This window comes from Mus caroli, chromosome 6 (genome assembly GCF_900094665.2).
Source record: "Mus caroli chromosome 6, CAROLI_EIJ_v1.1, whole genome shotgun sequence".
Classification (NCBI taxonomy): Eukaryota; Metazoa; Chordata; class Mammalia; order Rodentia; family Muridae; genus Mus; species Mus caroli.
In genome coordinates, this window is record NC_034575.1 from 84,471,042 (window position 1) to 84,487,509 (window position 16,468).

A 16,468-nucleotide genomic window follows, 5' to 3' on the forward strand; every position below is an offset into this window, starting at 1 on the left:
AGAGAGAGAGAGAGAGCCATCAAACAACAAGGCACGCCAGCTCTGTGTGCTCAGCAAAGTGACTAAGTCATTTTCTTGGGCACATCAGAATTCTGTGGCCCCTTGAGCCCTGTGGCCTCTAACTCTTACTCCCTAATGCTGCCCGTAGCTCTGGTACCTTGCTGCCCCAGCTGCAAAGAGGCAGCTGAGGTTTCCTATACCTTNTTACATTCTGATCTCCTCCCTCTTACTCGACCTCAACCACGCACAGCCTTTTACTCCCTGGGAAAACCCCACAACCCATTGGCCCACCTCNTCTTTTTCTCGTGGGCCTGATTCTACCAACCAGGCTAGCTTTCCCCCTGTAGCCAGTGATGGCCCGAACATGATCACATGATATCTCCCCCACCCCCCACCCCTGATTGGCTGCCAGCAGAGCTGACAAGACTCTTCAATTTTTGTCCTGAGTTGACAATGGATGCATCACAAAGCAGGTAGTTGGAGAACACAATCCCCAGGCTCCAGCACTGAGGCCTGAGTTCTCTTGGAGCAACACAGCATGGGACCCATGCCCTTGGTTCCAAGAGCTTGAAAGCTGGGCACACATCTGAGGTCTAAGGTGTAGCCTTGTAACTGGCTCTTAGTACATACATAGGAACATTTCCCAGAACTCAGAAATGACAGGTTTAAGACTGCTCACCAGAGGAGACAAGCCTCCACCTGTGCTTCTCCCACAAGTGAGGGCACCCCATTTCCTTATGCTCCAGTGCTTTCTGGGATCTTAAAAGCATGCTAGTCTTGCTTAGTGCAGCAGCAGCTGTGTGAACAGGCATTCTCCACTTACCAGGAAGGGAGGCTGACCTGCCTACCCAGAGTGTTAAACGAGAAGCCACCTTACACATGAACTCTCATTAGCAAACCTACTTGGTGTTCTCAAGAGTCTTCTGCATTTTCTTGGTCATTTTGTCAATCGCTGCCTGTCTCTTCCCTTCTGCTAACAGGTCTATTTTGTTCAGCACCACAACCAGCTTCTGGCAGGCGATCTGGCCAATCACAAGGCACTCTGCGGACTGTGTCTGCATTCCCTTGGTCACATCAATCACGAGCATCATCAAATCAATGATCTGGGCACCTGGGGTAATAAAAGGTAAGGTTAGGAGAAGAGCTGGGCTAGTGCGTCTCATAGGAAGTCACCATCCTAATGCCAGAAAAACACTGCAATCGTGGGTAGATGGGGAGGGATGGCTGATACTTCCTGGCCAGTCCAAGTTATACCTGGCATCACCTCATCCAACCAAATGAGCATCAGGAGTGGCAAGGAAGCTGAAGGCCTTCTCAGGACCCCATGGCTGTACACAGCAGGGTTGAGTTTGGATAAGGAATGCTTGGCTCCAGAGCTCTCCACCTCCCTGTTGGACCACTGCTCTCATTTTCATTTCACTCAACAAGAGGAGATGTTGAGCAGGAAAGACTCCAATACCTAGCTACCTGCCCTTACTAAGAAAGACAGCAANGCTTAAAAGTACAGGGTCCCCATCAATGTATAGAGGGATAAGAGGGCCATTAGGAGTGCTTTTCCCCACAGTATTGGGTTGCCTACAATTGCTTCACAGCCTGATGCTCACCGTCATTACCTTTGGTCCTACACCCCGTTTATGGGACTTCTGTTCTTTCTAGAAGGTTGGATCACCCAGAACTGCTATATGCACAGCTGGCTGTGNATATACTTACAGCATGTCTGAGCTGGACAATAGGAGGTGCTCATATGACAGAGGTGTCAGTGATAGGAGAGTGCCAGCTACTATGTTTTGAAGCAGAGTGACCATGCACGCTATAAGGGAAGTTGGAGGCATTTTCAATAATTTAGAAGAAAGAGAAAAGGTGTAAGTTAGAGAAAGCAAGAAAAGAGACACATCCCTCTCTGAAATGAATGGTAATTATATCCTCAGTTTACAAGACCTCCTCATAGGGACTTTTCAGGACCACACTATGATCTCTAGCAAGTCTGAAGAAGCTTGCTCTGAAAGTGAGTCTGATGATCAGCCTCACCTACTGCTGGGGCAGAAGGGCGCCAGGAAAAGAAAAGGTCTTCTGTCCCTGGTTACCACACCAGCAATGCTTAATCTTCATTATATTGTTTCAGGTGCAAAACACAGCAGTACATGCTCAAGGTCACATGGCTGCCTGGCACTAAAGAGAACAGNTAAAGTAATTGGCCTGCTGCTCTCAGAGGACTCCTACTTAGTACTAGCTAAAGCCCTGGCCCCAAGGAACAGCAGTGTGTTTGACTGTAGGCAGGCCTGACATGGACAAGATGTCCTCTTTTGCCAGCCTCTTCTTCTATCTTGCATGGTCAGGTAAGAATACAATACAGCTGGAAGTACAGGTGTGCACAGCAGCATCAAATGAGACATGTCCTTGATTAATTCGCTGGTGGGTAGGCAGTGTTCCAGATCCCTCTACTGCTGTGTGAGAGACACTGCCTCTCCCATTTCTATGAACAGAACGTATTACCACAACCCTTTTCACAGAATGGAAGCAAAAGGCCCCACTATGCAATGGATACCAACTTGCCTCTGGTAACCATCTCCATCCCATTTCTAGTCAGTTGTTATCTAGGGACACTGCCTCAGACTTGCTTTCCACAATCCATCCTTAAGAACTTTAGAACATCCAAAAGAACTTACTAAACATACATAACTGATTCACAGTGCTGGAGACCTTTAGACTGATATGAAAACATCCTGGAGACAAGTACCAAAATATATGTAATTGGAGCTGGAGAGATCACCCAGTAGTTAATAATACTATCTGTCTTGCTGCAGACCAAGGTTTGAGTCCCAGCAACCAAATGGTGGCTCACAACTGTCTTATAACTCAAGTTCCATGGGATCTGATATCCCCTTCTGGACTTCAAGGGTATTTTATTCATAGTGTACAGACATGCAGGCAAAACACTAATATATATATATATATATATATATATATATATATATATATTGAAAAGAAAAGAAAATGCATATAATCTTTGATCCAGCCAAGTTCATAAACACATAGGACACACTTGCAACACATCTATTGTTACTGAAGTTGGAGGCCATGTGAATGTAGGGAACAAGCTTAAAATAGGTAGGTATACCATGCAATAGAATAGTGCACAAGCACTGACAAGAATAAAAGATCTTTGTACTACTATAAAATAGTCTGCAGGGGGAGAAGAGCACAGGGCAGAATAAGATGTGTTCTAACTGTGCCCGTGTGTGCCTGCAGATGAATGAGCATTTGCTTTCACACATGAAATATCCAAAGGGATGTAAAAAAAAAAAAAAAAGAGTGAGAAAGAGTGGCAGGAATGAAACACACACACACACTCTACTCCTTTCCATTTCAAATAGGAGTGTAAGGACTCATTAAGATCTAGCAATGTTCTAAGAACTTAAGTTAAAGAATGAAGCACAGACCTGGCAGAGTGGCTTTCCTGTTAAAGATCCCATTGCCCCTAACACACAAACTCATCAACGTGTTCTTCCTTCTCTTTAACCAGTGGTAGTTTTACCATGGCCTGCCACCACGGGCTACACAAACCTTGCCCCTAGTTGTATGTGTTCCTTGTCTCCCATGAGATAAGCCTGTGTCCATCTCACCAATAAGATGCATCTAGCCACCTACAAGGGTTCCCACATATAGTAAGCCTTGGGCTTGGTTCCAAGATCATGTGGTTGGCTCTTCAGCCACTAGAGGAACTAAAGTGTGTGGGCAAACCATAAAGAGGATGTGGGTCATGGCCTGGGCACCTGTCTGCACAGACTCAGAGCAGAGCACTGATGCCAGGCTAATTCCAACTGTCCAGGTTCTCAGAACGTCAGTCCCACAAGGACTTCACAGATGAGAAAACAGAACTGTATAGGCACAGAATGAGTGTCTGTGTTATACAGTAAATGCATCAGAGCAGAGATTTGAATGCCTGTACCTGAACTCTCATCTGCTGTGCTGTACAGCCTGCCTGTCCCCGTGGGAACCTGAGAAGCCCAACAAGTCCCTGTCCTTAGTTCCCACTCAGGCTCCATTTGAACCAAGGCACCCTATTTTGATGTTCATCTGTGCCTTACTGCCCATGGTCCTGGTCACTCAGNCTCACCCCAGGCTGAGTTCTCACCTGAAGCTTGGTCTTTCAGTCTTTGTGTAAAGCACAAGACCCTGCTATGAAGCCCTTGTTGGGGTGAACTAAGCAATGTTAGCTTTCCNGCTTCCTCTGCTCTTTTTCTCAAAATCCAATTTTCTATCAGTACATAAAACTATCCACAGAGCCTCACTTGCCTGGTTGCTGGAGAGGCTAGCTCATGAGCTCTAGCTAGCTCATGAGCTCCACACAGCAGTCCCTCCCTCATTCATCTTGAGGATGGAAAAAAGAAACTGACCACCACACCCAGGTGTTTGGTGTAGCCAGTACCCAAGCACCAGGAGCCAGCAAGGCTTCATCTGCAGTCTTATCTGGCATCCACAAGTGGCCTTTGTTGCAGCAAGCACACAGCTCTGTTCCAGGAGATTCTCTGCAGCATGGCCAGCACCGGGAACTTCTAAGGAAAGCAGAGGTCAGGGCCACTTGACTGTCGCACTGAGAACAAGGGCACTGCTGGAAACTGGGGTCAGCTCCAGGCAAATACCCAGTATCCAGCAGCAGCTCCTAGTTCCTCCCATTTCTTCATCAGACATTTGATCAGCCAACAGGAAGTGATACAACTAGCCTGCCTGTCTTGCCTTTTCAAACTCCCTAGTATGTTCATGGAATGAATCAGACAGTGTCCTTCCCAATTCCCACGAACCCAGGGTAAAAAAATCACCCTGAAACTAGAGGGACAGAGTGAGTGAGTGGGTGGGAAATAAGACAAAAACCCAAGTCTTACAAGGGACCCTCTATACTTAGGCATCTATCAGGGCTTTTCATCAGCCACCCCGACCACAGAACCCTTGAAAGGTTTGCAGAGCAATTATGACAGGGTTAAAGTTTCTCCCTACTTTAAAAAATTACAATCTTCAATTCTGTAGATTACATATCTTAATCATTTCAAAAATAAAAATAATGAAAAACTTACAAAGGTCAGCATTTAACAAAGTCTGAATTATCTGTGAGATGTAATTTTCTTTCAGGGATTGAAGGAAAAAAACTGTTCAGAAAAAATTGTTTTGGCTGAAGAAAATTACATAAAAAACTAAACATTTTAGAATCTGTAAAATTGTATTTTTTNAAAAATCAAAAGGATCAGCATTCTAAGAAGAGGAAATAATATTAAATTTAAAATAATAAAAAATTTGTTTTCAGCTGTTGACTTTTTAGGTACCCAGTCATACTGTAAATATACTGGTGTCATCTATGTGAAGCTGCAGTGATAACTTATCCTATTTTTTAAATGATTTTTTTTATCTCTCCCCCACCCTGTGTGTGTATGTGTGTGTGTCTGTGTGTGTGTGTGTGTGTGTGTGTGTGTGTGTCTTGCAGAGCCACAGGCATCTGATCCTCTGAAGCTGGAGTTATACATAGTTCTGGGCTGCCTGACTTGGGCTCTGGGAACCAGCACCACAGCTCTCTGCTCTGGAGGAGGGAAATGATGACAGCACCTAGGTTAGGATGGAACCTGGCCATAACAGCCCTCCAGGATGTCTGCACCCATCACTGTTTCTATTTTCACAGCTGCTATTGTTACATGTGCTGTGGAGTTCCTTTAGGTTTAGCTGCTGCCCATCCTGAGATAAACAGGTTGACCTCAGATGAAAAATAAGGCTCAGAAAGGTTGACAATCTTGTCAAGGTCAAGAAGCAAAGATTTTAAGGGAATAAAGCTCAGTCCACTGACATTGCTCCATTAGAATATCCCATGAAGCACTGTATCTGGCACTTGGATGGGAATCCTTATTGTGTCAACTGACCTACAGAGGTGGGGGTCTTCCAAACATCTGAGCCAAATCCTGGATGGAGAACTCTGTGGAAAAGGCTGAGTAGGTGATAGTGACATCTCCCCATCACTCAGAACTTGAGACAAAAGCAGCAGTAAGGCCTCCTGTTCTTGAGGTTGAAGACCAAGTAAGTGAACCAAGTGGTTCAGAAGGACAAGGTCCAGATGTCCATACCCAGAATATCAGGGTAGNAGTAGAGCCAACCGAGGTCCAGTGGGATCTGTGGGCTGCCCAGTCAGCCAAAAGTCCCAAAACAGCAGCCACTATTAGGATGAACCAGATAGAGCTGAGCCTGGGCTTGGAACAGAACTCATTTAGCCTGCACCGTGTTATAAGGTATGGATGCGTGGCCAACACCAACCATTCAACAAGTCCACATAAAACCTTTACAAATTAGCACATGTGGTAAGATTGGACTTATATCTAACACAGCTAAGGAGAAGATCCCTGAGAACAAAGATGCATTCTGAGCTACACCCTATGCAGACCATTCCAATGACCCCCTGCCCTGGATTTACACAAGTGTTGGCTTCTATCAAGTTTGAACTTGTGACTTCCCAGTTAGCCCTAATCCTCACCTCAGCTCCATGTGGTAGAGGCTCTTCTACTTCCTAGGGACAAACCTGATGACCAACCTGCACAGTCATCAACAGCCAAAGAGACACTAGAGCCAACTGTTGTCTGACTTCAAGNTTTTTTTTTTTCCCTTTTCCTATCGCCAGCTACCTGTTGGCCAGAATCCCACATTCCTGAGACCTCTGGGAACCTGGAGACATCCCAAAGAGCAGGTAAGCAAGGNCCCTGCAGGTGGCAAAGGAAGGAGAGCAGACTCAAGTGAAGACAATCTGCCAATGTTCCCGGGACACACGTGCCACCTGAGACCATTGCATTCATCACCACCTAAGGACATACGCAGAAGAACAATGCCAGCCATGTCTGCAGCGGAGGTACAGAGGGAACAACAAAGGGAGGCCGTGTAAGAGATCAAGGGAAAATTTCAACAGGATGGACAAGAAAAGCAGGAGTTGGACTCCAACCAAGAGCAAAAAATGCCAAAAGAGAATACAGGCTGGAGATTGGCTGAAAGGTCCAGAGCTGAGGGCATGCACACGATGCCCAGTTTTATAGGCTGAGATGCCACAAGTGAGTAGTCGCTGTTCGCCAAGCTCTTTATCTATAAATCAGGACAGCCTCTCGACTATGACCTAGGGGCAACAGACAGCATCTTGGTAAAAATAAAATGTGATCTCCAGTTTATACTTTACACCATGATTCCAGATTAATCAAAGTTTCAAACATAAGAGCAGGCAAGATGGTTCAATGGATAAAGGCACTTGCCACTAAGACACTTCCCAGAACCCACACAGCGGGAAGAAAAGAACAAACTTCTGCAAGCTGTTCTCTGAGCACATGCCTACCTGTCATGATATACACAAGCATATACACAGAAACACAGAATAAATAAATGTGATTTAATAAAATATTTCAGCCAGGGATGGTGGCACATACTTTCAGTAACAGCACGTGGGAGTCAGAGGCAGATAGATTGCTATGAGTTTGAGGCCAGCCAGGGATACATAGAAAGACTCTGTCTCAAAACACACACACACACACACACACACACAAATGTTTCAAACATAAAGACACAAAAGTACTGGAAGACAAGGCATAGGGAAGCAATATAACTTTAAGGTAAAACATACCCCAATAGGGTACATAGCTCAGAGGTGAAAACAGGAAGTCGATAAACTCATCAACATAAACTCAAACATTTCTGCATGAAAAAATTAAAGACAAATCTAAAGGCTGAAGAAAGTTCTAACAATCACACTAGATACTAACCTTAATGCTTCAAATGGATTGAAGTTTAAACTAATCATAAGAACACCAACAACTTAATGGACTGTGCCAGAGAGGTCAACAGCTAGCAGCACACTGCTGACTGAGCACTCCCACAGTTCTAGTCTATGGTAAGAGCTTGGCACACCTGCATGGCCAAAACAACAGGATTCCATCCCATCACGATCCAGCGATGCAAAGTAGAAAGCAAACACCTAACTCAGCAAATGGATTTCTAGCTGGGCAAGAACACAGGACGGGCAAGCTCAGAACTATGCTGGGACAGGTGGCTTGAATACACAGCAGGTCAATGGAAGGGACTTGTCCAGTACCCATTTGAGCAAAGACAGAAGAGAGGAAGCTCATAGGTTCGAGGAGGAAGGAGGTGAAGTGAGATTGAGGAGGAAAGAAAATAAACACAGACAGCCCACACATAAAAGAAGATATTCTAGAACTACCAGGGGAAAAAAAATCAGTAAAACCATACTCAAATCCCATGTTTTACCGGGCAGTGATGGTGCATGCCTTTAATCCCAGCACTTGGGAGGCAGACAGGCGGATTTCTGAGTTCAAGGCCAGCCTGGTCTACAGAGTGAGTTCCAGGACAGCCAGGGCTACACAGAGAAACCCTATCTTGAAAAACAAAACAAAAACAAACAAACAAAACCCATGTTTTACCTATTGGATTAACAATGTAATACAGACCACAGTAAAAGGACCCAAAACAGAATTAACAGTGCCTGGCACCGACTCACCCTATTTACAGATGAGGAAACTGCAGATTTACAGATGAGGTACTGACCAAGAGCTGAAAGGCAGGGAGAGTTCCAGGCAGAGACATAATCCACGTCTACCCAGACTCAATAACAACTCAAAGTATGATTCCAAAGTCCCCTGGGAAACCAATGAGTTTATTGACTTTACTTAGAAAGCATGAATGAGAGATTACTGGATGAAGTGCTGGTGACCCCAAAGTAGCTGCACTAAGAAGTTGTCACCCACCCAGTGTTGATGACTGCTTCCCTATAAGACATAGGTGGAGCACCTTCAGTTAACCTCTTCCAGCCTCTGACTAGCAAGTGACTCGAATGCCTCAACACACTAGGAAGAGAGCTGCATATAACAGCTGGGAGGAACAGCTGGAATCTTAGGTGAGGATCCATTATGCCTCCCATTTCTTCTTTCATGAGTCAATAAACCCTGATAGATAAATGCAGACACAGCTTGTCTGCAGTCTACAACAGACATTTCTTTAGCCCCCAGAAGCCAGCTGAACATCAGTACCAGCCTCACCTGTGCCACCTCCTACCATTAGCACTTGGGAGGCTCTGAAAACTGCACGTGCTGCTCTTTCTGAAGAGTTAGGGGTACAGCCAGGGTCTGCACACAGACCAGAGGCTCCCTGGACAGGAGCGGTGACGCCATGGACCTTCCGGATGCAGGAGGGTTCATGGGGCCTGGCTCCTGACCCAGCAGGGGAGCCTGGCTGCTTGCTTCCTTAAGCTACTGTGTCACAGTCTATCTGGGGTAATCTCTTCAGCTGACTTTGTACAACAGTGCAGCCCCTGTTCAAGAGCAGCGAGAAGGAGCAGAAAATGGAATTTGAAATGTAGAAATAAAATAATTCTGGACCACGAGCTATAATTTGATTTCATGCTTTACAAGGAAATGAAAGAAGGCTTCCTTAAAAGTATGGGTTCTGCTCCCCCTGCCCCTCCCCCATTTTAGCCATTTTAGGATTTCCTCTAGCACCGAAGAGAAAATAGGATTGTGGAAAATGTTCAGTTCTCAAGTGTCACCAGCACTCAGGGCAAGCTCAATGTTAATGTGAACTTCCCATTCTGGGTAAGAGGAAATTCTTCAATTAATAAACCGGGTGTGCGGAGGCCAGTCTTTAAGGTTTAATCAATTTCATCTGTACTTAGGATAAAAAGACTGACTATTCTACTTCCCCCCCACCCCCCGGTTTTCCTTCTTTTAAAAAAATAATAAAATGAATGTTTTATTTTAAATTCTTTGAGGTTCATATCTCCTGTTTCAGGAAATATTGTCTATTTCATGCAGTGAGTATAAAAACTCCCCCACCACACATCTTACTTCTGCTAAGAATCTGTATTCAAAAATAACTAAGTTATCCTCTGCCTTCATATACTATAACAGCTTGGGAGATGATATGAGTTATACAGACTTTTGGCAGACACCTTGAGGGGCTGGGGGAGGAAGGGGAACACAGATGAATCTCCAAATATGGATGCAGAACTTCTGGACAATCAGTGAAAGGGGATGTGGAAATGCAACTATGAACGGTGCTGGAGCCAGCAGCTGGAGCAAACTTCACATGGTGATGTCTGAGGTCCAAACATAGACCTTGTGCTATGGCTCTGGGATAAAGTGGGCACAGAGGACCAGACAGTACCAACATGAAGCCTGGGCACCTTCCTGACACTAATGAATAGACAGGCTTACTGGCCAACCCGGGCCCAGTGCACATTACAGGGATGGGGAATTTCTGAACTTTTTGATCCATCACCACAGGCCATTCTACCTGGGGTCATGAACAGGACCTGGGGAAATGCCCCACAGTACAAAGTTTAGACTCCTGTCTAAATCCTGCAATGGTCCCCAATTGGTGATCCTTCACAAGACACCTTGCTCTCTGGCCAGCATCCATCTAACCAGCACAGCTCAAGCCACTGCAAATCAGTGTGTCATACACCCAGCAACAGCATGTGGTTTAGGAGAGCACCTTATCCCTCAAAACAGGAGAGGGTAAGAGCTACCAAGACACCTGGGAAGTACCATTCTGTTTGTTTTCGAGACAAGATCTCACTATGTTACCCAGANTTGTTGGGAATTCTTGGCTTCCAGCAATCCTCTTGCCTCAGCCTCCTGAGTTGTTGGGACTTGAGATATATACCATTACACCTGATTCATTTTCTAAGTCATTATTTTTCTCAAAATGTTGGTAACTGTGAGGTTCTGCCCATGTTAATTCCATTGTGAAAATAAGCAATTAGAGCCCATCGTTCCTAACCAGCTACTAGCTATGGAGGCCTTAATTTGGCAGGACATGGTGTCAGACATGCCTCAGCAATGTGGGCTTAGAAAAGTCAGGACTTGCTTAGCATACAGAAAGTACTCAGTCAGTGTGGAAGAGGGAGGCAGGAAGCAGNGCGAACCACAGCTTGAATGTGGGGCACTAGGCTTAACTTAGCTCTGCCTGAGGTCTATTCAATGGGGCCTCTTCCTCTCAACACAGAACTGTGATCCATCCCACAGGGAGCCTTTCCACCTTTACAGTTCCAGGCACACCTCAGCCCTGTGGGACATTGTGTTAGGTAAGAGTGGATGGTGGAACAGGCTTCGCAGGGACACACTGGACTTCAGTNCCCCAACTGCACTAAGTGACACTGTCAAAGAACCTTTCCATGTCTGTGCCTTAGCTTCTCCCACCTGCTGGGCACTGTAAAGCTCCCAGATGAATTTACAGCCCTCACCTGGGGTCTGAAGCCCAGAACCACTTCCTGGGACAGGAGACCATTCTCACAGATTAATGCCCTACATTTCTGGAATGGAGTGCATAAGGTACAGTCATCCAAAACATCAACACCTCTGGGGCTGTGGGAACATCATATAGGTGATGAAGCAAAGAGCAAGACCACAGGGAGTGGAAACTCCTGAGCCCTGCTGGAGGGGACAGTCTCTCCAGCTCCCGCCCACCATAGACAGGCAGGAATGCAGGACTGGAGCTGCCAGATCTTCCCACTTTTCAAGAGAAGCCAAAATTCTGGACTATTACATAAAATTTGCCAAATTTTAAACTCTGACAACCAATTCAAAAAATGTTTAAACTATATGGCCCAAACCAAACATGCCTATGGGCCAAGTCTGGCCAGCAGCTCCCAGTGTGNGCTCTCTGAAGAGAATGTTCTCTAGAAAGGCATATTGGAAGAAATAGAACAAACACATTTCTTCGGCCTTTACCTACTGTGTCAGAAGGAGCTTGGGTACCAGCATACAGGCTCACAAGAACCCCCTTGCTCCTGGGAGCCCTTCAGTGCTTGAAGAGGGCAAGGATGGAAGCTGCCAAGAAGGGTCAACTAAAGGTAACATGGTAGTGGGCTCTGATTTCAAAGTGGCCACAAACTTGAGTATCACCTTGATCTCCAAATGGGCTACCAGAGTTGACTACTTTCCCTCCCCAGTTCTGGTGCCTCCAGAGCTAATTAGGAGGTGTTAGGCCCCAGGCTCACTCCTGAAATACCAACATGCACCTTGACCTGTGCCTCTCACATCAGCCTCCCTCAGCTCCATCATGCCCCTGGGCAGTTCTGCTGTACTGCTCACTCCTCTGCAGCTTCTGGGACTCGGGCTCTTTCCCCTTGTGCCACCAGCACACAGTAGGTATTCAACACTTACACATGAAGTGAATGAAAAGTATTGCAAGGCCAGAGTGGTCTAGCACTTCGAAGTTAGTCACATGTTACTCAACGCAGGGACAACTTCTAAGAGAGGTGTGGTGGGAGGATTTCAACACAAGAACATCACAACTTTTCACAGCCCTGCTAATGTGGTCTCCATATTTAGCTGTATATCACCTGACAGACTGTTATATAGCCTGAGACCACACAAAGAGCACCCCCTCCNCTCATCGCAATGGTCAAACCCTTCTTTACTCCTCAGTGGTTGTGCCATAACATATATAAGGCCTGGCTTCAATCCGGTGCACTGCAAACAAAACAAGGTGTATGAGTATAGAAACCAAAAGGAGAACAGCTGTGCCCCTGAAGTGCAAGGTCAAGTAAGGATCAGCCCAGTGAAGATCCCATTCCAGGGCTTCTCTACTTGGAAAACACTCAACAAACTGAATGAAGAGAATGGGTCCTCATCTATCCATGAGCAGATAAAGGCTCAACTCAGGGCAGCAGAAACTGCTCTAGGCCTCACTATAGGCCCCACCTGGTGTAGAAGCCAGGCCCTCCTTCCCAAGGCTCTTGCTGCTGTGGCACCCTCCTAACGGCNTCGGACACACACATGTCCTGGAAGATGTGTGCCACAGGCCACAGGAAACCCTCCTTTTTTGTAGAGAAGCCACAGCAAGGCAGTCTTCACTAGCCTTAAGCTGGAAGTGCAGAAAGGCCAGGACTGAGGACTGAGCTCTACCATAGAGAAACACATCCAGAGGTAACAGGCTGACAGGGCCAGTGAAAGAGCAGCTTGAAAAACTGCCTGGAGAGCACAGACAAAAAAAAAAAAGGGGGGGGGCGGGGAAGAAGAAAGGACAGGATCAACCATAAAAAGCAAGTAAAATCAGCAGAATTCCTTCATGAAAAGGATGGAATTAGCATACGGCCTCAGCTGCCAAGTGAGGCCATTGAAGCAAGCAATGTAAATGAGTTCAAGATACAATTAGACATTTTTTTGGATGGAGACTGGGGACTGAAGAGGCACCGCAGGCCTCATTTCAGAAGGGGCAGCAGGAACACATCTCACTGTGAANGGCTGCAGAGTCCACAATGTCCTGTGGGCCCAACAGTTAGAAACTTAGGGATGAAATCAATGAGAGGCCTGCCAGGACACAGAGGCCCTGGAAGAAGTGGTAGGCAGGCCAGGCTAGAGTGTCAGGGAAACATCTCCATCGAGGCTCTCCTCCCCACTGTTCATCTCCAAGATGTCCCACCCTAATACCTGCAAACTAGCTACCCAAGTTCCACCTGGTACCAGGCACTGAAATGAGTCTGGTCCTCTCCCATCTGAACACCTGTTCAGATATTCATGGATAGAGCTCCAGGACTCAGGAGTCCAACACTGTTCCTGTCCCCAAGGAGCACAATCTGTAGGGACACATGCACATGCATACACACGCTGCAACTCAGAGGAGTAACAGAGAAAAATAAAGTTGAAGATATGCTAAGCAAGTGCCAAAGTTTCTAGAGGAGCTAGAAAGCCCAGGAGAGGCTGCTCTGGGCTAAGGCCACAGCAGGAGGCCACNGAAGCCAGGCTGCCAGCACCACACAGGATGCTGAGCATGCACTTCCCCAAGAGTCTTGCTAAAAAGGGACTGAATGACCAGAGGCGCCAACCGCTGGCCTATGGACCAGATATGACTCAACAGCAACGATTCAGGACAGCTGTTCCCAATCTTCCTGAGAGCAAAGCACATGTGGCCCACCCAAGGAATAGAAAATGCCGGTTCTTGTGAGGGACACAATTTATTAGACCCTTCTAGCCAACTGGTTCTGATGTCCTTCTTATGTGACTCACTCACTGTATGGACTCTGGTTTTGTCAAGGTTCTGGGCCCCTGACCTCTTCCTAAAACCTTCATTTCCTCTAAGATGAAGGAATGTCTCAGTACACCCCTGGCAGCAAGATTCTCANAGCCACGAGCTCCACTCTCAGGCTGAGCAGAGCCCAAGAGCTGAGCACCCTACCAGTTTCTTGCATTAGTTTCTTGTAGGAGTCCCATNTCTCACTCTGAAACTAGAAATACCCATAGTACCTGTCTGCCTCTGCCTCCTGGATGTTCAGATAAAAGGCGTGTGCCACCACTCCTGGCTCATAATGTTTTAAGATACTGCAGGAAAAAATTAGGGAGGGAGGGAAGGAGGGATACATACTCAAGAGGCTGAGGAAGGAGGCTCACTTGAGCCCAGAAACTCTCCCTGAGCAGGGTACCATGCAGCCTGTCTTTCCTCCCAGGCTATGGCCCTCTTTTCCCATTTCTGCTTTCACAGCACCTGTGTCCTACCATACCCCTCTCTCCAGTGCTCCACCCCACCCCCTTGCCAAGGTCCCTTTTTATTTTCTGGTTTCTGTGGTTACTATAGGCTATGTAGCCACATCTAAAGAGTCAGAGCTCAGACCCACAAGTAAGGAACAGGTAGTGTTTAACTTTCTGGGTCTGGGTTNCCTCACTCATGTTTTCTATTTGCCTCCATTTACTTGCAAATTTCATTAATTTATTTTTCTGTGTAGCCAAACAGAATGCCACTGTGTATATTTACCATATCTTCACCACCCATGCATCTGCTGAAGGAGATTTCGGTTGCCTCCTCTTCCTAGCTACTGTGAACAGACTTGCAGTGAACATGGCTGAGCGAGGGTCTGCAGAGTGGGATGGCAAATCCTGTGGGCATATGCCAAGGAGTGGTACAGTCGGCTCATAAGGCAGATCTACTTTTAGCTTTTAGAGACCTCTCCATACTGATTCCCATGGTGGTTATCCCTGGTCTGCAACCCCACCAACAGTGAATGAGGACCCCTTCCTTCCCTGACACTTTCACCAACATTTATACAGAGGGCAGAGGAACACAGGATGTTTGGTGTTCTAGGAAAGTCCTAGGAAAACATTTTAGCAAGGGAAACCTCCTTGCTGGTCATGAAAGTCCAAGAGACTTCCAAACATAACAATATAGGTTATGGCCATTGCCCTTGGCTGCTGACCAAAAAAATGAAGAACCTATTGCTGAGGAAACTATACTTAGGACATGGGATTTACAAGAATAGAGCTAGAACTTACCCGGAAGCCTCTCCCACAGACTAGCTCTCAAGAGTATCTGAAGGTGCTATTCAAGCTGCCAAGGGAATAAATAAGAAAACAATAGTCCTGCCCAGCTGTAAAACCTACAAGGCACAACAGCGTACAGCCCAGGAGGAGAGCCCCAAGAGTGCAACAGTGGCATTTGGATATTGGGGATCATCAACAGCCACCTAATTGAAGGCCTGCTCAGTAGGAGGGGATTCATGCCTACTACTATAACCTAGCTAACCACCCATGGCTGGTAAGGACCCTAGAGGAAGATCTCCTACTGTCACTTTCCTAAAACAGCCTAATTCCTAACTGTATCCTCAATTCTTATCCTTCTATCCACAGACAAGTACAGCTTTCACAAGAATCCTTTTTGCAGGAGGCAGAGCTCATTACAGAAATCCACAAGTGGTCAAAGGGCAAAGAACAACTGACTGCAGGGCGCCTAACCCAGCTGACTGACACCCTGCATCCTACACCTAAGATCGGGAACCACAAGGAAGAGGGGCACAAGGACTTAGAGCCAGAGGACTAGGACAGCTACTAAGAGATAATGTCTTCTATGTCTGACAACAAAGCTGAACCCATGAAATCACAACACTAGACCAGCAAAGATGGAGGAAAAGCTCCAGATGCCGAGCCAAAAGCTGCTCGGTGAGGGAGAATCAGCCCTCGCCAGGAACAAAGCCCCAGTAGGTTATCCAACCCCACAGGATACAGCGACACTGAATGCACTCAGCAGGTTGTATGGATACGTAACAATAATAAAGAAAAAGGTTATGAATTTGAAAGGTGTTGGAAGGGAGACAGGGAAGTATAAAAATTACATAAATACAGCACTCGTGTAAAATTCTCTTTTAAAAAATGAAAAATTTCAATAAGTAAATAATAATTTAAGAGTAGTATTTTCCCAGGTGTCACAGGATGACTTGAGATGGCACCAAGTCACTANCTATGAAATTCTGTTTCATAGGACATCAATACTCAGAGAGGTTAAAGGTCACTTAACTTTACACAGTTGATAAAAGCAGACCTTTGTGCAAACTTAAGAGCACAGCTGGAGGCCGGGCGTGGTGGCGCACACCTTTAATCCCAGTACTTGGGAGGCAGAGGCAGGCGGATTTCTGAGTTCGAGGCCAGCCTGGTCTACAAAGTGAGTTCCAGGACAG

General features: G+C 46.3%; 1 protein-coding gene across 2 annotated transcripts in view; it reads right to left on the bottom strand.

Annotated features, from left to right (window-relative positions):
* Eefsec (eukaryotic elongation factor, selenocysteine-tRNA specific) overlaps window positions 1-16,468 on the bottom strand; it is a 191,882-nt gene that overhangs the window by 116,732 nt on the left and 58,682 nt on the right. For both annotated transcript variants that reach the window (XM_021165245.2, XM_021165246.1), the window contains exon 2: window positions 904-1,111. In XM_021165245.2, coding sequence (XP_021020904.1) covers window positions 904-1,111 — 208 coding nt within the window. The remainder of the gene's footprint in view (window positions 1-903; window positions 1,112-16,468) is intronic.